This window comes from Macaca mulatta, chromosome 4 (genome assembly GCF_049350105.2).
Source record: "Macaca mulatta isolate MMU2019108-1 chromosome 4, T2T-MMU8v2.0, whole genome shotgun sequence".
NCBI classification, from domain to species: Eukaryota; Metazoa; Chordata; class Mammalia; order Primates; family Cercopithecidae; genus Macaca; species Macaca mulatta.
The window spans coordinates 23,790,470-23,814,400 of record NC_133409.1 but is presented as its reverse complement, the minus strand read 5'-3'; the positions used below and the strand labels follow the sequence as shown (position 1 = coordinate 23,814,400).

At 38.4% G+C, this 23,931-nt stretch overlaps 1 protein-coding gene across 2 annotated transcripts in view; it reads left to right on the top strand.

Annotated features, from left to right (window-relative positions):
• Positions 1–23,931, top strand: part of MCM9 (minichromosome maintenance 9 homologous recombination repair factor) — a 122,664-nt gene that overhangs the window by 87,948 nt on the left and 10,785 nt on the right. The window contains exons 9-12 of one of the 2 annotated variants that reach the window (XM_015137519.3): positions 19,166–19,368; positions 20,260–20,463; positions 21,520–21,602; positions 22,097–22,242. In XM_015137519.3, coding sequence (XP_014993005.3) covers positions 19,166–19,368; positions 20,260–20,463; positions 21,520–21,602; positions 22,097–22,242 — 636 coding nt within the window. The remainder of the gene's footprint in view (positions 1–19,165; positions 19,369–20,259; positions 20,464–21,519; positions 21,603–22,096; positions 22,243–23,931) is intronic. The other variant, XM_077999315.1, reaches the window with a different exon arrangement.

Here is a 23,931-nt window from a genome sequence, read left to right as displayed (position 1 = left end):
GTTTTAAGATTTGCTATAAAGCTGTAATTATCAAAACATTGTGACATTGGATAGACTCTTCAATGGAAGAGAATAAAGGTCCAGAAATAGACCCACAGATAATGTCAATTGATTTTCAAGAATGATGTCGAACAATTCCACAGAGAAAGGATAGTTTTTGTTAAATTGTGCTGGAACACTTGAATATTCATATGTTTTCCCACCCGGAAAGACCTATACCCAAATGGTTTATAGCAGCTTTGTTCATATTCACCCAGAATTATATAAACAACCCAGAAGTTTATCGACTGATGAATGGATAGGTAAATCTTGATACACCCATACCATGGAGTACTACTAGCAATATAAAGGAACAAACTACTGATACACTCATGAATCAGCAACATGGATGAATCTTAAAAGCCTTACGTGAAGTGAAAGATGACAGGTACAAAAGGCTATATAGTTTATTATTCCATTTATATGAAATGCTACAGAAGGCTAAACTGTAAGGAGAAAAATCAGAAATTTCTGCTAGGGGGTTAGAGGAAGAAAATGACTATAGAAGGGCATTTTTTTAAGATAATTTTTACTCTATGTAAATTATACCACATGACCCTTAATTTTAAAAATTTAAAAACCCATATATTTTATTCAAGATGCAACAGACATGAATTCACTCTGTCCAGTTGCTATTAAAGTTTCCAAACACTCACTCTTCCCGTACTCATCTCTTCCCTGCTTGGTAACAGCATATGAGTGGCAAGTTCACAGCTGAAGCTTGGGGTCAGGATAGTAGACCTACATTTGGAAGGTTATATAAAGTAATAATAGTGCTTGGGGAGGCGATACCATTTATGATCCGTAAAATCCTTTTTTTAATTGGAGTGACATCTTCCAAAGGAAATAATTTGAAGGATAAACCTTCAGATCGGATTTTTTTTTTTTTTTTTTTTTTTTTGTCTATTTGAAAGGAGAAGACATGAAGCTGTAAAGCTAACAGGTGAGAGATTTGAGGTTTAATTATTTTGCTACTAATATTTGTAGTCAAGTTTTCATTATTTCTCCTTTAAACCGTCTGTCAAACATGTAATATAGAGTTATGTACCACATAACATTTTTGTCAGTGATAGACCACATATATGATGGTGGTCTCATGAGATTAGAATACCTTATTTTTACTGTGTTTAGATATGTTTAGATGCACAAATACACACCGTTGTGTTACAGTTGCCTACAGTATTCAGTACAGTAACATGCTGTGTAGGCTTGTAGCCTCGGAGCAATAGGCTCTACCATATAGCCTAGGTGTATAGTGGGCTATATTCTCCAGGTTTGTCTAAGTACACTCTATGATGCTTGCACCAGAACAGATCGCCTCATGATGCATTTCTCAGAACATAGCCTCGTGTTGAGCAACCTATGTATATTGAAAGGAGTTTTGCCGGAGAAGCACTTTGAGTATTTTGACTTAATGTAGTTTCCTCAAGAGCTGCTTTTTTAGACCACCACACCATGGTAGGCATTGTTATTGTGGTATTACTGTGCAAAAATTTGTATTATTACAGTTTCAACATAAGGTTCTTTCTGTTTTGTCTTAGCTACTATCTAGAATTTAATACCCCCTTGAACTATGGCATGGATCACAACCAGTATTTTAGCCTTGCAATTTCTTTATATTTACATTAGAATTTTTACTTTTCTGAGCATTTTAGCATGTAGATTTCATTTAAAGATTACTATAATTATTTAATGCATTAAAGGAATTACAGGATCTTTGTTCTCCTCTAGTTATTATAGTAAAACTAGCATTCTATTTTGTTCCTCACCCCACATAACTAATTTCTGGGTTCATAAAGACATTTGTACAATTTTATTATTATCATGCATTTTAAAAGATATTTAGTTCCCGAATATTACATAACCATATAATTATGTAATTAACTCTATTCAGTGGTTTGTACTTTTTATTACTCCATCTTGAAAAGGTTTCTTTTTTCTTGATCAGTTTAGTGAAGACATTTTGTAATTACCTTGTAATAACAGAGCTTGGGTTCTTATGGTCTCCTCTGATCTTACTGAACAGTTAATTTCCAGCCTATTCCAAGGGACAACAGGACCACCATGTGCTCACTAGCATCTACTAGTAGCTGCTTTTGATTTGGAATGTAATGTTTCTAATACATGCTGGCCTGAAAATTTCAAGCAGACTTCACATTTCTCACATGGTTCAAGAATTTAAGCTGGGTGCAGTGGCTCATGCCTGTAATCCCAGCACTTTGAGAGGCTGAGAGAAGAGGATCCCTTGAGCCTAGGAGTTCAAGACCAGCCTGAGCAAGATGGCAAGACCCCTATCTCTATATAAAAAACAAAAAAAAAACAGCAGAGTACAGTGGTGTGCACCATAGTCCCAGCTACTCAAGAGGCTGAGGACGCCCTTGAACCCAGGAGGTCAAGGCTGCAATGAGCTATGATCACGCCACTGCATTCCAGGCTGGGCAGCAAAGTGACATCTCTTAAAAAAAAATTAAAATATTATTTAAAAACAGAGCAGTCATACAACCTGCATTTGAGTCTCTTCTGTCTTGGATTATTAGGTTCTGTGTTTTCCATACAGAGAATGTGGCCTGAAACAAGAACCCCCAGGAGGAGCAGATGCTTCCAAGAGATCAAACACTGCTTTAAACTGCCACCGTTGCCACTCAGGACAACAAATACCAACAATAACAACAGTGAATATCCCTTCATTTAAAGTAAAGCAAAATTAAATTGTTGATATTTTTGTTAAAAATAGTTCAGTTATGGTAGAAAGAACTTTGGTGTTAGAGAGACCTAGAATCAATTCCAGCCACTGTTACTACTTTCTTAACATTGTGGGTGATAACTGTCATCTCTGATACAAAAATAATAACACCCTTCTTATAGGGATATTCTCAGATAGAGTTCATGTATGTCAACTTAGGCCTGGGTCAGAAGATACTTACGACTCTTCAAAATTATTTTATTTCATATGTATATAAAGGTGTTTATAGGATTCTCTGTATTGCTGAATGCACTTGCATCTCCAAAATAGTTTCTGAAATATTACGTCAACACCATTACCAATAATCACAAAAAAGTAATATTCAAGCCCTCTTTGCGGTCCTTTTTTGTGCTTAGATATTCCACTGAGGTTATATGTTGTTAAAGTGCATGTTCAAAAGTAGTTTGAATGCTTTTCTTTGTGTAGTTATATTATTTATTTGATATACAGTTAAGAAGTTGTCTTTGAAACTTCTGTTTTCATTCATTTATAGCATTTGCTGTTTTTACCTCTTTTATTTAATTTTATTTTCTGAATTTGTAAAATATGGCTTGTTTTAACAAAGTCAAACCTGTATAAAAAGACATGCGAAAGAAATCACATTCATATCCCTACCCCTCCCATTCTGTTTTCTTCTATCCCTGATGGATATTCATTAGTTTCTGATCTGTCCTTCCTGTGTTTCTTTTTTTGCAAAAATAAGCAAAACCCATGGGGATAGGTATGTATGCCTGTGTATGCATCTCCCCTCTTTCTTATCCAAAAGATAACAAACTGCATATACTCCTTGGCACTGCTTCAGTGGTATCCCATGGATGATTATATGTAGTATTCTTATTATCGTGTTTTAGAAATTCTGCAGTTTTAGTTCATATCCCCTTTCTCCCAAGAGTTGCTTAGCAAGTTTTTAGTCTCTAGGTAGAAGGACCAATTTTTGATGTGAATAATTTCTAGTTTTATCCCGTTGTGGTCAGAGAATGTTGTTTGTATTGTTTATTTAAGGAACTTCATGAGGTTTTTATCTTTGCGACCCAATATAAGGTCAATTTATTTAATAGTGGCCCTTTTATGCTTCAGGAATTATATTCTCTATAATGAGAATATAATGTATATATGTTATACACACACACATAAACTGTACCTTATAAATGATGTTATTTAGGTCTTCTATAACCTTACTTACCTTTTGTTTGTTTGATGCATTTTAGACCAAGAGTGACGTGTTAAAGTCTCTTATTATTGGGCTTTTGTTTATTTCTCTTTGTATCTCTTGTAGTTTCTGCTTTATGAAGGTAGTTGTTTTGGCCTTTAACATTTGTACTTCTGTCTTAAGTGCTTTGTGGCCTGAATTTTACCTTGCCTATATCAGGATCACAACTCTGGATTTCATAATATTTATATCTGTCTGATATATCTGCTCATTTCTTTATGTTTAGCCTTTTGATTTCAATATGTTCTTTTGTATGCAGCATAGAATTGGGCTTAGATTTATGAGCAACTGAAAAATCTTTTTCTTTTAATGTGTTAGATAAGCAGACTTACATTTATTGGTATAATCAATATGCTTGGTGTCAACGGTTTTATTTTTTAAAAACGTACTGTGTTTATTTTTCTTTGCATTTAGGAATGTTTGCTTTTTTTTTTCCTGAAACAAAGTCTCACTCTGTCGCCCAGGCTGGAGTGCAGTGGCACAGTCTTGGCTCGCTGCAACCTGCTCCTCCCAGGTTCAAGCAATTGTCCTGTCTCAGCCTCCTGAAGCTAGGACTACAGGTGCACGCCACCATGCCTGGCTAAGTTTTTGTATTTTAGTAGAGTTGGGGTTTCACCATGTTGCGCAGGCTGGTCTCAAACTCCTGAGCTCAGGCAATCTGCCCGCCTCAGCCTCCCAAAGTGCTAGGATTACAGGAGGGAGCCACCACGCCTGGTTGCATTTTTATTATAGGTTAGGGTTTGGCAGACTTTTTCTATAGAGGTTAGCATAGCAAGTATTTTAGACTTTGTGGGCCAAACTCTGTTGCAGCTACTCACCTCTGCTGATGTAGACAGTATAACTGCATCAATATGTCTGTGATGTAAACAAGAGAAGCCGTAATATGCAAACAGATGGGAGTGGCTGTGTTCCAATAAATTTTTATTTATTGTAACAGATTGTGGGCTGCACTTGGACTGTAGTTTGATAACCCCTATTCTAGGGCTTATGTTTTAAAATACGTTTTATAATGCCTACAGCCCCATTTCTCCTCACTTGGGAACTTTAAATAATATCGTGTGACTCCAGTCTATTAGCCATGTAGTAATCAGTGAACTTATTCTACTTTCCCCTTTCTCCCTTCTTCTCTTCACTGAAATAAATAGTTGTATTATTTGTACTTTGTCAGAACAAATAGCATTTACTTACTACTATTCTTCCACTTTTATGCTTTGTTTTGCTTTGGTCTGTCTAAAATAAAGTGCTTCACCATCCGTCTTTTTGGGAGGGCCAGGGCATCATCATCATCTCTTGGTTGAATGAAGCCCATCCTCTAGCAGGTACCTTATGAGGGGCTCCTGATTATTATCTTGAATTTTTGCATGTTTCAAATCATCTTTCATAGCATTGACACTTGAAAAATGAAAGACAGCTTGGCTGGATATAGACTCTGGCTTACACTTTCTTTCCTAAAGTCTTGCTTTCTATGTTGCTATTGACAAATCTGATGCCATTCTGATATCATTTGCTTTATAGGTGATTTAGTTTTTTTGCCTGAAGGCCCAAAGCATTTTCTCTTTATCTTTAAAGTATAATATTTTTACTAGACTATGTCTTAGTTGATTATACCTGGTCAGTTTTTCTAGATATGAGCGAGCCTTTGACATGTATTATTTTATCCCTGGAAATTTTTATTGAATGATTGTTCAACACTCTAGTTCAGTTCTTTGTTTTGTTTTTATTTTCCAGAAGCTATAATTATTTATTTGCTAGAATTTTTCCTAGGCTCTGCAGCAACAATTTTTTTTCCTTAAACTTCTTAGTTTTTCTGTATTTGTTTTATTCTCTTGGCTATTTTTATTCCTCTCCTTAGCACCCTTTATTATATTTTCAGTCCTGTCGGTCCTTTCTTAGATACCTTAGATTCAAATGTTAATTTCTTTTTTGTTTTTGTTTTTGTTTTGAAGATTCATAGGGTACCTGAACAGGTTTGTTACATGGGTATATTACGTAATGGTGGGGTTTGGGCTTCTGTTGAACCTATCACCCAAATAGTGAACATAGTCCCCAGTAGGTAGTTTTCAAACCTTGTCCATGTCCTTTACTCCCCAGTTTTGGAATTCTCAGTGTTTGTTGTTTCCATCTTTATGAACATGTCTACCCATTATTTAGCTCTCACTTATAAGTGAGAACATGCAGTGTTTGATTCTCTGTTTCTGCCGTAATTAGATGTTCATTTCTGAGATTATTTCATCTTCCTCCCCCTATATCCATTTCTTACTTCAGTTTTATCATCTCTGGATATACATCTTCTGCTTTTTTGTGCTTTTATATTGTGAATTTTTGAATTTCTGATTTGGGATGGTTTTTCATATTTGCAAATGTTTGCTTAAGGATATTCAAGTCAGGGCACTGTTACAGATTTCCTTTGCTTTGCGGGGTTTATTGGGTGGGGTAGGGAGATGAGGGTTTTATCAACTGAAGTATTTTTATTCTTGTAGTAGTTTTATGGAGCTGCATGTTATTTCCATTCATTTTAAAATGTCTTATCTTTTTCTGAATCATTATTATTAGGTATTCTATTAAGGTGATGGTGACATTGGATGGTGTACTAACTCCTCTGAGTTCAGAGGAATCTCAGTTAAGTGCATTTTACTTAATAGTGTTTTTCATAAGGAGATGATTGATTTGTCTGTTTTGTGATTCTTATTTGTTTCTATAGGATGTTTAATATCCATTGCTTGGCTCCTTCTTCCCCTGATCACCAAGACTCCAGGTGACTCTTGTCCCTTGCAGGTCTCCTCTATCTACTCCAGGATCCTTCCCATGACTGCCAACCCTGGTCCCAGGAACTTTCAGGCCCCTCTTTCTATTCTCCAGTAGTTAATGACTTTGATTCACAAGGTCTGAAACCTGTTCTCAGTATTTCCCCACTCTGCATGGGATTCTCTCCTCCTCCTGGCATTTTATCAGTGTTCTCCAGCATGAGACCCCCATTGGTTTCTCTTCTTTTCACTTAGTCTCCACCGATCTTTCCACTCCAGAAAGAGCTCTAGAGTTAGCTTTGCTGGTTTCTGGTGTTTATTTCTCTGTTTATATATAAACTGAAGTTTGTAGTATTCTCCACTTTCTTTGTTAGTTTTTAGTTTGACGAGTTTTGTTTTGTGGGTTTATTTACTTGCTTTGTTTAACCATAAGGTCTTTGGAGGGTATGTTGAAGTATGGCTATAGGTAGCTGCCATTATCATATGGGAACCTAGAAATCAACATTTCATTTTTTAAAGTTATTCTTTTTTATATTGTTTAACTCTTAATGTTGACTTTTATTGTATATTTTTTATGTTTTTAATATATTACTCATGTTATTTCTGAACCACATCTAGGAAAAGTAATTGGAGAGGTGGTTGTCTACAATTATTTTGAAGAGCTCAAATAAGAAATGGAATTAGATTTGTTCATATCCTTTAGAATCAATGGCTGGAAGGTTCAGGGAAGTGTATTTAAAATTAGCACAAGGAAGACTTTATTGATGGTTAGCACTGCCTAAAGATCAGGTACATTGCCTCTAGGGTTATAGAGGCCTTCAGGTTTAGACTAGAAAAAAATTCTATAAAAAATTCAGTCATCCAATGAGTAAATAGACAACCTTTAAGGTTAACCTTTGCCACCAGTGAGAGGTTGCAAATCATGAACTGGCCTACAAATTCAGCTGTAGGATGGTTTATTGTAGACTATGTACATAAAATATGGTTTTATATTTTATTATGAAATATTGAACATCCTGTGCTAGACGTAGAAAAAGTTCAAGAAACAACATCAAGAGTTCTCCCCCTTCTCCAGTGGAATTGAAAAAATAAAGTAAAAAACGACCAAAAAAATTTTTTAAAAAAGAGCTCCCCCTTTTTTTAGTGACCGCAAGAATACACTGGGCATAGACAGAATTACTGTAATAATTGAGGGCAGAGAGTCCAGAGCTAGTCTGGGCTATATGGCGGTTCCAGCTTCACAACTTACTAGCTAAGCATATTACTGAACTCTCCATAACTACTGTTCTACTGTAACATAATTTGGGGGAACGGGAGTTTGTTTAAAGTGGATGTATATTAGCTGCTGTATTATCTCATTGCCACCACAGCATCAGAAGTTTATTCATCTTCAAACCTGTTCTCTCGTTATTATGACTCAGATACTTTCTGTTGCTAATTTTTATGTGTGTGTGTTTGCGGATCTTTTAGGCTTATTCAGCTCTTCTTAGTAGATGAGTTCTCCTTCCTGTCTCCATTTCAGATGCCCTCTAGAGAGACCCAGTAAAATACAAGTCATCCATATTTAAAGATTTATGCAAGAGCAGCTCTAGGCTCCTGGCCAGTTTATGGGTTGGCTGCTCTTGGATCAGGTGTCAATCCCTGCTGTGGGCAGCTGTTCCTGTATGGCAGTTTACACAGAAAGAATTGTGGGGTTATGTGTCTGGGGGACGTTCCAGTGTTTGGCCTGTCCAGAACTGTAACGAAGACAAAGGATCACTTAAGAAATATACTAAAGAACAGGTCATAGAACAAGAGTCTGTCAGCGCTGGGAAACAGTTGTTTAGACAGACAGAACAGTCTGGTCAATCAGTCTATATAGGAGGTGACTCTTCATGAGAAAAGTCTTGAGCTCAGCGGGTGTCAAAGAGACAGGCTAAAAGGATGGCGAGCTTTTAAAGACGGTACTTAGTCTTGTGTACCTATTGCGATGAAGACTCTAGTTCAGGCTCTGTAGTAGTCTTTACAGTTTCTGCCAAGATCATAGCTGTCACCAATTACGTGATCTGTTTTCTTCCATTTAAGTTGTCCTTTTAAAGTTTTTTTATTTTTTAACTTTGCTTTTGACATACCACTTACAAAAAGGTACAAGAATAGTGCATGTTGGCTTTTTGGGGGGTCAGCAGTTATGTGTACCCCTAGTTACAATTGTGTATCTATCATCTGTTTGGTGGTGGGAACCAATGAAAACACTCTAAACGTTCCATGTTAACTCGTGTTCATTTTTCATAACACTCACTCTGGCTCACTCTACAATTAAGAATAAGTGGGATGAGCCTCCACAGTAGTTCATCCAACTTTTTTGGCTAGCAGTTTTCAGAATCTTAAGTTCATTACCCCTAATTAGAGGCCAGTTAATCTTCCTGATGCAAAGTGTACAGTTAACTGCCAAATGCAAAACTCTTGAGAAAATGTCTCTAGAGACTTAATAGCATGCCATGAAGTTAATTAATAGCAGATAAGAGGGTTAATTGTGCAAAGGGAACACTTTAATTATGAATTCTACCAAAATAAAATACTCTGAATCTGTTAAGAAAAACCTTATATACTTCTCCTCCTACAATAAGAATCCTTCACTGAGTCATCATCATCTAGATATTCTGGGGCCCTGCCTCTCTAACCACCTCAGGTTTTCCTTTGAGACATTTGGTACCTTGCCACATCATTTTCAGGAACTCTTGAATATGTCTGCTTTTGCTTTCTTTCTCTTTTTCTCGTGTCTCAAGTGACTAACGTTCGGCTGATTTGTGAAGGAGTTTTGATTAGAATTATAATCTCCCTTAAGAAGTAGTGCAAACCACTGGATCAGAATATCTGACTGGCCTCCAGGGCTACAAGAAATTTATCAGAGATTTTTTTTTTTTTTTTTTTTTTTGAGACCGAGTTTCACTTTCGTTGAGTGCAATGGCGCAATCTCAGCTCACCTCAACCTCCGCCTCCCGGGTTCAAGTGATTCTCCTGCCTCAGCCTTCTGAGTAGCTAGGACTACAGGCATGCATCACCATACCTGGCTAATTTTGTATTTTCAGTAGAGACAGGGTTTTGCCATGTTGGTCAGGCTGGTCTCCAATTCCCGACCTCAGGTGATCTGCCCGCCTCAGCCTCCCAAAGTGCTGGGATTACAGGCATGAGCCACCATGCCTGGCCGGAGATTTTTTTTTTTAATGTGTCACTTATATGCACTGCAGAGAGTTAGTTCTTTTTTTGAAAATAAGCACGTGTAAGTGTTTCATTTAACTATGGTGATTTCACAAATTGCTCTTTTGAGGTCAAACTTTATGCGGTGTTTTCCCACAGGTGGCACATACCTTACCTACAAGGGCATATCATAATCCCTGCCGTTCAGATGCTTAAGCAACTGGGAGAGGCCAATGTGATTTCTGCACTGCAAAAGCTTGTTATAGTCAGAATAGAAAAAATGGTAAAACACTTAGGATGCCTAGAGCCTACTAAATGTAACTTATGTCAGTAACCAAAATATAGGTCTTTTTGAAGCAATATATGCTTGTGAAGACCAATAATTTTGTTGTTCTTTATGTTACTTAAATATGGAAACATTTTTAAAGTTTAGGAGTTTAATTACTTAAATTTTGTCCTGGCTGCTTAGTTAAATAGAAGTAAGACGAAACCAGGAAGCAAATGATGCAACCTCAGTTTTTTTTTTTTTTTTTTTTAAAAAAAAGGAGACTCAGGAGTGGTGGCTTACACTTGTAATCCCAGCACTTTGGGATGCTGAGGCAAAGGATCACTTGAGACTCATAGTTCAAGACCAACTTGGGCTACATAATGAGACCCCGTTTCTACAAAAAATTTAAAAAATAGCACAGCATGCTGATGCACACCTGTGGACCTAGATACTCAGGAGTCTGAGGCCGGAGGATCACTTGAGCCTAGGAGGTTGAGGCTGCAGTGAGCTATGATTGGACCACCACACTCCAGTGACAGAGCAAAACTCTGCCGCTGGGGGGAGAAAGGGTGTCAGTATTAAAATTTACTTTTTCTAAACTGTGCAAATCGGTGCCTGTGTCTAGTGATTGACAGCACAGTGCCACTTGACAGTGTGTAGTCATTTGAAATAACTTGATGTGATGATGAGCTTTAAGGCTGTGGGATGCTAAATAAATCATGATTTGGGAAAGGTAATGTTTCATTATTTTCAAGGTTCTTTTCAAACTTAAGCAAGATAGCGTCTCATCAAAGGCAGGGTATCACTACATTTTTAAGTAATCAAGGACATCCTCAATATCTGTTGAAGACACATTTTAGGAAAAAAATTAACATTTCCATGATATATGTAATGTCAACTGAATTATACTAACTTGCCTAGGTAGGAAGTACAACATGAAAATTAAAAATTGCAGGATAGACCGGGCGCAGTGGCCTATGCCTATAATCCCAGCACTTTGGGAGGCCGAGGTGGGAGGATCACAAGGTCAGAAGGCTACTCAGGAGGCCGAGGCAGGAGAATCGCTTGAACCCAGGAGGCAGAGGTTGCAGTGAGCTGAGATTGTGCCACTGCACTCCAACGTAGGCGACAGAGCAAGATTCTGTGTCAAAAAAAAAAAAAGGTGGCAAGATAGCACTGAATGACTACTGGGTAAATAACAAAATTAAGGCAGAAATAAATAAGTTATTTGAAACCAGTGAGAACAAAGATACAATGTACCAGAATCTCTGGGACACAGCTAGAGCAGTCTTCAGAGGGAAATTTATAGCACTAAATGCCCACATCAGAAAGTGGGGAAGATCTAAATTTAACACCCTAACATCACAATTGGAAAGAACTAGAAAAGCAAGAGCAAACAAATTCAGAAACTAGCAGAAGACAAGAAATAACTAAGAACAGAGCAGAACTGAAGGAGATAGAGACATGAAAAACCCTTCAAAAAATCAATGAATCGAGGAGCTCATTTTTGAAAAGATAGACTGCTAGCCAGGCTAATGAAGCATAAAATGGAGAAGAATCAAATAGACACAATACAAAATGATAAAGGGGATATCAGCACTGATCCCACAGAAATACAAACTACCATCAGAGAATACTGTAAATACTTCTATGCAAATAAACTAGAAAATCTAGAAGAAATGGATAAATTCCTAGACTCGTACACTCTCCCAAGACTATACCAGGAAGAAGTTGAATACCTGAGTAGGCCAATAACAAGTTTTGAAGTTGAGGCAGTAATTAATAGTCTACCAACCAAAAAAAACCCAGTACCAGATAGATTCACAGCCAAATTCTACCAGAGGTACAAAGAGGAGGTGGTACCATTCCTTCTGAAGCTATTACAAACAGTAGAAAAAGAGGGACTCCCCCCTAACTCATTTTATGAGGCCAGCATCATCCTGATTATCAAAACCTGGCAGAGACACAACAAGAAAAGAAAATTTCAGGCCAATATCTCTGACGAACATTGATGAGAAAATCTTCAATAAAATACTGGCAAACCGAATCCAGAAGCACATCAAAAGCCTGTCCACCACGATCAAGTCGACCTCATACCTGGGATGCGAGGCTGTTTCAACATACACAAATCAGTAAATGTAATCCATCACTTAAACAGAACCAATGACAAAAGCCACGTGATTATCCCAATAGATGTGGAAAAGGCCTTTGATAAAATTCAACACCCCTTCATGCTAAAAACTCTCAATAAACTAGGTATTGATGGAACATATCTTAAAATAATAAGAGCTATTTATGACAGACCCACAGCCAATATCATACTGAGTGGGCGAAAGCTGGAAGCATTCCCCTTGAGAACCAGCACAAGACAAGGATGCCCTCTCTCACCACTCCAATTCAACATAGTATTGGAAGTTCTGGCCAGAGCAATCAGGCTAGAGAAAGAAATAAAGGATACAAATAGGAAGAGAGAAAGTCGAATTGTTTCTGTTTGCAGATGACATGATTGTATATTTAGAAACCCCATCGTCTCACCCATAATCTCCTTAAGTTGATAAGCAACTTTAGCAAAGTTTCAGGATACAAAATCAATGTGCACCAATCACAAGCATTCCTGTACACCAATAACAGAGAAACAGAGAGCCAAATCATGAGTGAACTCCCATTCACTATTGCTACAAAGAGAATAAAATACCTAGGAATACAACTTACAAGGTATGTGAGGCATTTCTTCAAGAACTACAAGCCACTGCTCAAGGAAATGAGAAAGGACAGAAACAAACGGAAAAACATTCCATGCTCGTGGATGGGAAAGAGTCAACATTGTGAAAATGTCCATACTGTCCAAAGTAATTTATAGATTCAGTTCTATCCTCATCAAGCTACCATTGACTTTCAAGTCACAGAATTAGAAAAAACTACTTTAAATTTCATATGGAACCAAAAAAGAGCCCATATAGATAAGACAGTCCTAAGCAAAAAGAACAAAGCTAGAGGCATCATGCTACCTGACTTCAAACTATACTACAAGGCTACAGTAACCAAAACAGCATGGTACTGGTACCAAAACAGATATGTAGACCAATGGAACAGAACAGAGGCCTCAGAAATAATCCCACACATCTACAACCATCTGATCTTTGACAAACCTGACAAAAACAAGCAATGGGGAAATGACTCCTTTTGTAATAAATGGTGTTGGGAAAACTGACTAGCTATATGCAGAAAACTGATACTGGACCCCTTCCTATACCTTATACAAAAATTAAGATGGATTAAAGACTTAAACATAAGACCTAAAACCATAAAAACCCTAGTAGAAAACCTAGGTGATAACATTCAAGACATAGGGATGGGCAAAGACTTCATGACTAAAACACCAAAAGCAATGGCAACAAAAGCCAAAATTGACAAATGGGATCTAATTAAACTAAAGAGCTTCTGCACAGCAAAAGAAACTATCAGAGTGAACAGGCAACCTCCAGCATGTGACAAAATTTTTGCAAAGTTCTAATATCCAGAATCTACAAAGAACTTAAATTTATAAGAAAAAAACAACCATATCAAAAAGTGGGTAAAGGATATGAATAGACACTTCTCAAATGAAGACATTTATATGGCCAGCAAATGTGAAAAAAAGCTCATCATCACTGGTCATTAGATAAATACAAATTAAAACCATAATGAGGCACTATGTCACACCAGTTAGAATGGTGATCATTAAAAACTCAGGAAACAGATGCTGGAGAGGATGTGGAGAAATAGGAACTGTTTTAGACTGTTGGTGGGAGTGTAAGTTAGTTCAACCGTTGTGAAAGACAATGTTTTCCTCAAGGATCTAGAACCAGAAATACCATTTGACCCAGCAATCCCATTACTGGGTATATACCCAAAGGATTATAAATCGTTCTACTATAAAGACACATGCACACACCTAAGTGTTCACAATAGCAAAGACTTGGAAGTAACCCAAATGCCCATCAATGATAGACTGGAGAAACAAAATGTGGCACATACACACCATGGAATACTATGCAGCCACAAAAAGGATGAATGGGACATGGATGAAACTGAAAACCATCATTCTCAGCAAACTAACACAGGAACAGAAAACCAAACACCGAATGTTCTCACTTATAAGTGGGAGTTGAACAGTGAGAACACATGGACACAGGGAGGGGAACATCACACATTGGGGCCTGTCTGTGGGTGGGGGGCTAGGGGAGGGATAGCATTAGGAGAGATACCTAATGTAGATGATGGGTTGATAGGTTCAGCACACCACTGTGGCACATGTATACCCATGTAATAAACCTGTGCGTTCTGCACATATATCCCAGAACTGAAACTATAATAATAAAGTATAAGTCACGTTGTACAAGAAATAACCAGGACTCTTTCCATCTTGCAAACTGAAACTCTATACCCGTTAAAAAAAACTCCCATTTCCTCCTCCTCCTAGCCCCTAGCAACCACCATTCTACTTTCTGTTTCTATGGATTTGACTACTCTAGATATTTCACACGTGAGTGGGAACATACAGTATTTATCTTTCATAACTGCCTTATTTCACTTAGCATGATGTGGTTAAGGTTCTTCCATGTTGTAGTATGTGTTCGAATTTTCTTTCTTTTTAAGACCGAACAATTTTCCGTTGTATGTATCGACCACATTTTCCTTACCCGTTCCTTCATCCGTGTACGGCTGGGTTTTCTCCGCCTCTCAGCGGTTGTGTATGTAGCGCTGCTAAGAACACAGGCGTGGGCTTCATTACTTAACAGTGGCTACCTTACGACCATCTAAAGCAGATTTCTCGCTCAATCTAAGTCACTTTATACAACTGAGAAAATGTACTGGGCCTTTGTTCAAGCTTTTTTCAATTTGCCTCTTACTGTCTGGGATCTAGAAGCAATTTTTTTTCCTGTAACACTTCAAAACCTCAAATTTCTGAGATGTCTTTATTGCTTTCCTTTTCTCTTTGAAGACTGGTCGGTTTTTACCCACGCTCATCGCATGCCTGCAATGCTTTGCCAAAGAAGGAAGTTTTTCTTTTTCATGTCAATCTGATGTGGATTGAGGGTGGTACACTGTGCTCGGACAATCATTCCAGGCCCAAGCTCCTTCTCTCATGTGGCTCTCTGACTCCAGGGCCTTATCCTCTTCTGTACTCCACTGGTAGAGAGAGAGAAAAAGATTGCACAGGAAGGCTTTTAGGGGCCAGACCTAAAAGTGGTTTATGTTCTTCTATCTTTACTTCATTTTCCAGACTTGATATCATAGCCCTACTTAACTGTAATGGGAATAGGAAATACAATCTTGCTGTATTCCCAGGGGGAAAACAAGGTTTGGTGAACATATAGCGCCCGGTGCCAAAGGCTGGAGATAAATTTGGAAGTACTAGCATGTAGGTGGTGATCAAAGCCGTAAGTAAAGATGAGGATCATCCCAGAAAGGGAGTAATGGGAGACCCTCAGAAAAACAAAGGCACTTTCTTAAGGGTCTTTACTGGTAAAAATAACTTGTGCAACCTAACTTTAGAATGTTAGGTTACACAAGCTATTAGTAGAACAGTTACTACTCTATGTTTTTAGGATGTTTAATGTGTGGATTAAATAAATGTAAAAGTAGCTTTTTCAGAAACTGGAATGGTTTTACTTCTTGAAGTTTAATGCAAAAGAAACATGTATCAGCATCGTTTTATGACACAGCCTGTGAATGTAAAATAATTCTGAATTTCTGAAATGCTGATTTATTTTTGTTTATCATTTAAATTATGTACATTTATTAAGCATTTACTATGTACCAGGCAATGTGAGGATTGTAACAATAAATCACAATCAAGGAAGACCAAATTTAGTAGTACAAAAACAGGCTGCTCACGGTGGCTCACACTTGTAATCCCAGCACTTTGGGAGGACAAGGCAGGAAGATTCTTGGGGCCAGGAGTTCAAGACCAGCCTGGGCAACATAGCAAGAGTCCATCTCCACAAAAAATTGTCTGAAAATCAGCTGGGCGTGGTGATATACACCTGTAGTCCTAGCTACTTGGGAGGTAGAGACAGGAGGATCACTTGAGCCCAGGAGTTTGAGGTTGTAGTGAGCTGTAATCGCTCCACTGCACTACAGCCTGGGGAACAGAGTGAGACCATGTCTCTTAGAGAAAATAAAATATAAAGTAAGGCAAATAAAGTGATGTCCAAAATCCCAGGCAGAATCGACAGTCTGGAAGTAAAATTGCGTTGATTTTGGAGCCCGGCAGATTTAGGTTTGAATCTCAGCTCTGCTACTCTCAGTGTAACCTTGGGGAAGTTAATATTTCTGAACTTCTAGTTTCCTTATTTCTAGGTTTGTGATAATAGCACCTACCCTTCAGGTTGCTATGATTAGGGATGATCTGTGTAAACCTAATGCAGTGCTTGCTTGATATTAAAAATGTAGTTATTTTTATTAATATTGAAGAATGTAGAGTTCATATGGGATAGAAAAATGAGTTACCTTACACTCTATGAATTCATTCAGTAGTTGTTTAGTGAGCCACTAGTACACACAGTGTACTTAGGATTAGACTGTATGTATGGATTTGTGTTTGTTTTCTAAAGCCCCATTTATTTTTTTAAAAAATGTTTGTATCACAGGTCTGTACCCATCAGGTTTATATACGGTCTTCCCCACTTTCAAATGCCCAGAGACCACCCTGTCCCTCCTGGCAATGTCTTCGTCCTCCTCCTTTGCTATAGGGATCTGCCTGACCTATCTCTCATAATCTCCTCTTCCTCTGCCCACTCCCGTATTTTCCTTGCTCCTATTTCTGCTGACTTCACCTCAGACAGCCTTTTTTCTTTGCATACAAATTTTTGTTAGTCCCCCCGTCCAACTTTTTTTTTTTTTTTTTTTTGAGGTGGACTCTTGCTTTGTGAGTGCAGTGGCATAATCTTGGCTCACTGCAACCTCCACCTCGTAGGCTCAAGTGATTCTCCCATCTCAGCCTCCCAAGCAGCTGGAACCACAGGTGTGCACCACCATGTCGGCTATTTTTTTGTATTTTTAATAGGGATGGAGTTTCACCATGTTGCCCAGGCTGATCTCAAACTCCTGAGCTCAGGTGATCCACAAGCATGATTCTTAAGCTTAAGTTTTTCTAGTGGGAAAATTAATTCTCCCAGTTACCTCAGGCATAATTTACCACCTTCTTTCTCTCTTTGTTCATTTTTCTTCTCATATACTGGAAAACTTTCCAATTATATCCCCTATAGATTTCCAGGTGTCCCCACCGAAGTTTCTCCCTGCTGATACTAATGCTGATACTGACACCAGCACTCCTTGCATACTTACGATCTGGCAGGCGCTCTGCGCCACCTCTTCTTTCCCCAGCAGTTCTGTTGTAAACTAATTGGAGGCAGGGATCAGATGTATACCTTTTTGGATTCTCAGTACAGCTTTTTGCACAAAGGAAATGGCCTATAAATATTGGTTGGTCAGAGAGAGGAAGAATGACCAATTCATTTGACCTCGCATTAAAAATAATTTTATAAAAATTATGTCACATGCAATTGTATTTTGTTTCATTGCCAGTGTTGTGGACATTTTTAAATAAGAAATGCAAATAGTCTCACTTCAGTGTGGGTTAAATGTGCTTTTGTGGGTTTCTTAGGAACCGCTTATTACATTGTTCTATGGCAGCTTATATTCCAAGTTCTAAATAACTGTCTTTACAAAAGCCGTTTTGACACATAAATTATAAGATGTGGACTGTCCAGAATTTTTCCTTGTCACTAATTTTTTAAAAGGGGGTTTAGTTTTTGGTAAAAATGCCTTGTTTATCTTTCTCTTACTTATTTAATGAGTGTCTTCTTATGCCACTTGCCACAAATAAAGATTCTCAAACATTTTCAGCCTCAGGGAATGAAGTAACTGCTAGCTAGAAATAGATCAGGGATTAACAAATGTAACACATGTAGCTGATGTCATAGGGCTGTGACTTGGGAGGCAGACATCCCACAATAACTAAAAATGGGCATCAAGTGCAGAACATACAAATTTACAGATTCCAATTTTTACATTTGTTATTGCCAGTGAATATGTCACATTATTTTGAGAACTAATCCATCATTAATTAGTTTAAAAACAATATCTAAGTTATGTCACATCCATCCCTATCCTGCCATGCTCCATTTAGGACTACCTTGCCCCTCTACTGGACCATTATACTAGAGCCCTACCCTGCCTCCTGTCCACAGTCCTACCCTGTCCAACCCACCCACCAACCCAGTCCTCATCAGACTTCCCTTCACAATGGCTCCTCAGAACCTCAATGCCAAATCAATCCTTATATTTTCTGATTTCCTTTCCCTCCCTCTTTCTTTCTCTTTTTTGTTTCTTTCATGTTTAGAAAAATCAAAACAAAATGAGTGAATACACAGAAAGTTTTTGCTTCAACCAGTCACTATTCTCCAGAGTCATCCTCACTCTCTACCATCACCCCCTCTGCAAATGCATGTCTTTCTCCACCTAAAAATGTCCAGATGTCTTGAAAGGCTCAGTTCAAAAGCTGCTTCACAGTGCTTCTCTGTTCATCTTTTCTATCCACATAGATGAATACACATCATCCCTATTTCCCCTGGGAACTTTATTCTTTTAGAACTTAACCATATTCTGCCTTGTATTACATTATAGCTAGTAGATTGCAAGCCCCTTAAGAAGAGTTTGGTTTAATTTTGGATACTTCTTAGCACTTAGCAGAGCGGTCTGCTCATAGCAGGGGCATAAAAAGTGTTTATTGAACAGTTACTTCTCTTTAAGGTAGAATAGTTTCAGTATACTTTGTTGGAAGTTGATGTTTTTGATATCTCCTGTCATTCAACATTTTCTTTCATAGGAGTTCGTAGATTTTCAAGGTGCAAGAGCAGCCCCATTTTATTAACAGCTGTAATCTTGCATTTTATCTGAACCTCACAGTCAGTGCATTGTACTATCTCTCTTGGCAGCCTCGTGTGCAAGCTGAACACAAGGACCACCATCCTGGCAGCAACGAACCCCAAAGGCCAGTACGACCCCCAGGAGTCCGTGTCTGTGAACATTGCTCTCGGCAGCCCACTCTTAAGTCGATTTGACCTGATCCTGATTTTGCTTGATACCAAGAATGAAGACTGGGATCGTATCATTTCCTCCTTTATCTTGGAAAATAAAGGTATGTGAAGACAGACAAAGCATTCAAAGTAACAAAGAGAGATTAGCTATAACTTAAAGAAATTCCCTTTCAAGAAAATTAAATAAATACCCAAGGTAGGCTATGTAGTACCAGGCAATAGAGAAAAGCTTAGACAGAAAGCAGTGAAAGGAGCCACTTACAGGGCCTCAGAATATGAGTTGAAGGAAAAGGGCCTTTCTCTACCTGCCACTAAGGAGAATAAAGTTGTTTGTAAATATGTCCCTTATGATGAAAGGGGGCAACCTTACGATACGGAATTACCGCTCGCCTCTTGCACATAAAGAAAACCAGAATGAATGTGAAACAAATGTCTAAATGTAGGGTTCTCTTTAAATTAGATTTTCTCAGGCCGGGCAGGGTGGCTTACGCCTGTAATCCCAGCACTTTGGGAGGCTGAGGCAGGTGGATGACCTGAGGTCAGGAGTTTAAGACCGGCCTAGCCAACATGGTGAGACCCCGTCTCTACTAAAGTACAAAAATTAGCTGGGCATGGTGGTGCACACCTGTAATCCCAGCTACTGCGGAGGCTGAGGCAGGAGAATTGCTTGATCCCAGGAGGTAGAGGTTGCAGTGAATAGAGATCGCACCACTGCACTCCAGCGACAGAGCAAGACTTCATCTCAAAAAAAAAAAAAAGAATAGGTTTACTCGAATATTATTGATTACTGAGCAGAACAGAATTATTCTGAGCTTAGATCATAAGACTGTTTTTTTCTAAAATTGTGTGCTATGCAGACAAGTCTAGATTTCAATAACCACAAAACATGAAGGTTACTTTTAACAAATAAGTACCAGAACTTTATAAAAATCCTTAAAATGAGATGTTTGCCTGTCCTAAGAACTTACTGACCCAACACCTGATATATACAGGTTACCCAAGCAAATCAGAGAAGCTCTGGAGCATGGAAAAGATGAAAACCTATTTCTGCCTCATAAGGAATCTGCAGCCCACACTGTCTGATGTGGGCAATCAAGTTCTTCTTCGGTACTACCAGATGCAAAGGCAGAGTGATTCCCGGAACGCTGCCCGGACCACCATTCGCCTGTTGGAAAGCTTGATACGATTAGCAGAAGGTCTATTTCATTCAGCAAATGATGCTTGTATTGAATGCTGCCTGTGTGCAAGGCAAGGGGCTTGGCACCATGGATTCAAAGATGAATGAGAATAACCCCCACTCTAAGGTGCTCATAGTCACTTAAAGATAAAGGCTCTGAGCCATGAGATCGCTGCTCATCTGAGGACAGGTGATGAGTATTGACTGGAATGTGGTGTCATTAAGAAAGAGGAATCTTTGTGCTTCTCAGGACCTCCTAGAACTTAATATACCATTCACTTAGAAAGCCTTATTTCTGATATTTTGTTTCTCAGTGGCAACTCTGTTAGCATTTTGAGTGGGACAGTTTCTTGTTTGGAATTGTTTCCCATGTAGCATCACTGGTTCTTGCTCAGTAATTGCCAGTTGCAGTCCACCCCTGTCGTTATAACAACCAACTTGACAATGCCATGCCCTGCCCCATTACATACATACATGTAGCTAACATGTATCTTAATTCTTTTCTTCTAACATTGGCTTTTACATTTTAGCTTTTGTTTAAATCTAAAAAAAGAATTCACATGAACTGAATAATAAAATAATACAAGCTTAATAAAAAGTACTGTAAAACAAATGGACTTTCTTTTTTCAAGGATGTATAGCTAATATTAGGGCAAGAAATACTCAGAATTTAGAATTGCTTCTTTGGTAGCTTTGAAAAGCTCATAGATCATAAAGAGGAGTGCCAGATATGAAAAATGAGTTTTAATTTTGTGTAGTTTTATAAAAGACTAGAAAGTGAGGACTAAAGTTGCTGAATATTAAATGTATGTTTATATAGCCTCTTTCTTTGCTGGAGCCCAGATTACTTTTTCATATAAATATGCAGAATTGTGTGGGCTACACAGAAGGATTAGGCTCTTTATAGAAACAACCTTAAAGCTAGCTGAATGTTGACTTTTGTGCTTGTTCTAGTAAAATTGTTTTGTTATTAATAGCTCATTCATAAAATACAAATGGCGTGGAGGGGGAGATTAGAGAATTACATTTCTCACCTCAGATATTCCTAAAAAACAAATGTGCTTTGTTTTCTTAGCTCATGCACGCCTGATGTTTCGTGATACTGTGACTCTGGAGGATGCTATTACGGTGGTGTCAGTCATGGAGTCCTCAATGCAGGTAAGGATATTTTGTGTACCTAATTTTTATCCTTATTACAAACTTTCTTTTTTTTAAAAAAAAAGGACACTTTATTAACATATCAAAAGTTATTAAAATGATCATATTCTAGACCTAGTGATTCCTGGAACTAGATCCAAAGGTAACCATTTAAACAAAGAGGAAACAGTGTCCTGGAGACGTCTGCTGCATGGGTGGTGTTGCTTTGGCCCATTGATGTAAAGTAGTGGGCCTCGATCCTTTTTTTTCCCTCAACACATCCAAGGGATGTTCATAGCCCACCAGTGACAGTATAGCTTCCTAGAGCAATGATTGCCACCAAGAACTGGGGGAGTGAACTCTAGAAAGTTGAAAAAGGCCCCCAAGTGATTTTCATACTCAACATAGGGGTGTAAAGGGCGGTCTTAGCCCCCGGGGATTGCTGGTCCCTAGAGTGTACTTACCGCTATGCAGGCTGGCCTGGTGACTCTCCTGGTATGTTCTCACCCCTTCAGGGAGGTGCACTGCTAGGAGGTGTGAATGCCCTCCACACTTCGTTTCCTGAAAACCCTGGAGAGCAGTATCAGAGACAGTGTGAACTTATTCTGGAAAAGCTAGAGCTGCAGAGCCTCTTGAGTGAAGAGCTTAGAAGACTTGAAAGGTGAGGAATGAAAACCCAGAAAGGCATATAATGGAAAATCCTTGTTTGGCATTTAGTGAAACAAAGGAAGTGTGCCTTAAGTGGAAAAAATCTATCTATCAGGTGTTGGGTCAGTAAGTTCTTAGGACAGGCAGATACTATCTGTAGAGGACTGTTTCAGTTATGTACTGCTGTATAATCAACTGCTCCAAAACTCAGTGACCACAAATACCACTCCCACCAGCATTTTAGTGTTCACTTTTCTGGGTATCAGACATTCAGGCAGGCTTGGTGGGGATAGCTTGTCTTTGCTCCACATTGTGTTGGCTATCTTGAGATAACAACTCAGCAATGACAGAAACAACATTTCAAAACTTACCTTCCTAATGACTCATTAAAATGTGACTAATAGACAAGGAGGACACATGGGAAAAAACGTGTCACACACCTTCGTGTGAATGTGGACTCTCCCAAAAAAATTTTGCCCAAACTTTATACTCCCGAAATATGTGGACTTCCAAAAACCTAGGCTTTGAGTGTGAGCCTGAGAAATAGGAGTGAGGAATGGCAAGTTTATCCATTTTTTGGTGTCTTCATGATCAGTGTAAATGGCTTAATAATTGACCTGCAGCTCTTACTGGTGTTGGTCTCAAAGCTGGGGTCTAGTGAATGAAGTACATGAGAAAGTGAAACAGCTGCCAAGAATTTGGGACCACATTGAGATTGTTGACTACATTAAAACAAAACAAAACAAAAAAACCTTGAGAATTTTTCCTTCTCACAGCAGCCTTCTCTTTCTAATTTTTGAAACTTCAGCACAGCCTTCCTGGGGAAGTGTGGGGATGGGCATTATCCTGCTAATAGCCAGGTGCCAGACTGCAGTAAACTTGCACTTCGTATAAAATTCACCCCTCTTTCTTTTGGTCTCCTGGCTCATTTTATGATCCAGAGCATCGTGCCTAGACCAAAGTTATTCCTTTGGGTTGTTTATGGTTTGATGTAGCTGATTCTTTTCAAGCCACTCCTGGGCTTGGCTTTGCTTTTGGAGAGGCTGCTCATTTTGATGGATCTAAGCTACCAGAAACTGACGTGTGCTGCATTCAGAAAAGAAGAAAAAGTGAGGCTCAGAATCGTTGTTATGTGTTAGAAAGATGGCAATTAGACTTCCCAAATTTAAAATGACCCTCCTGGAGGAAAGAAAGGAAAGAAGTGAGAGTATTTGACAATCTAAAAGATAGGATTCTGCCTTAAAATGTTATTTTCTACTGGTATTTATTTATAATGTAGAGGCATGTTCTGATGTTGATCCTCCTGAAAGCAACAAAACCAGGTACTGTGCAAATGAAAGTGAATTACCTCCAAGACACAATCTAATGCCAATCTTATCAAGTGAGAAAAAACCCAACCAGCATATGGGTTTTTACTGTTTTGGAAAGAGTTCTCTGTTCCTTAAGGAGATAATTATAATGAAACCATTTATAGTTTTATCATGCTTTATTTCCAGAAAATGCTTTATACTTTATACTGGTGACAGTCTGACTCGGCCATTCTATCCACCTCAAAACAGAATGCAGGTGGGGCACAGTGGCTCACACCTGTAATCCCAGCACTTTTGGAGGCCAAGGTGGGCAGTCGACTTGAGTTCAGGAGTTCAAGACCAGCCTGGCCAACATGGTGAAACGCTGTCTCTACTAAAAATACAAAAATTAG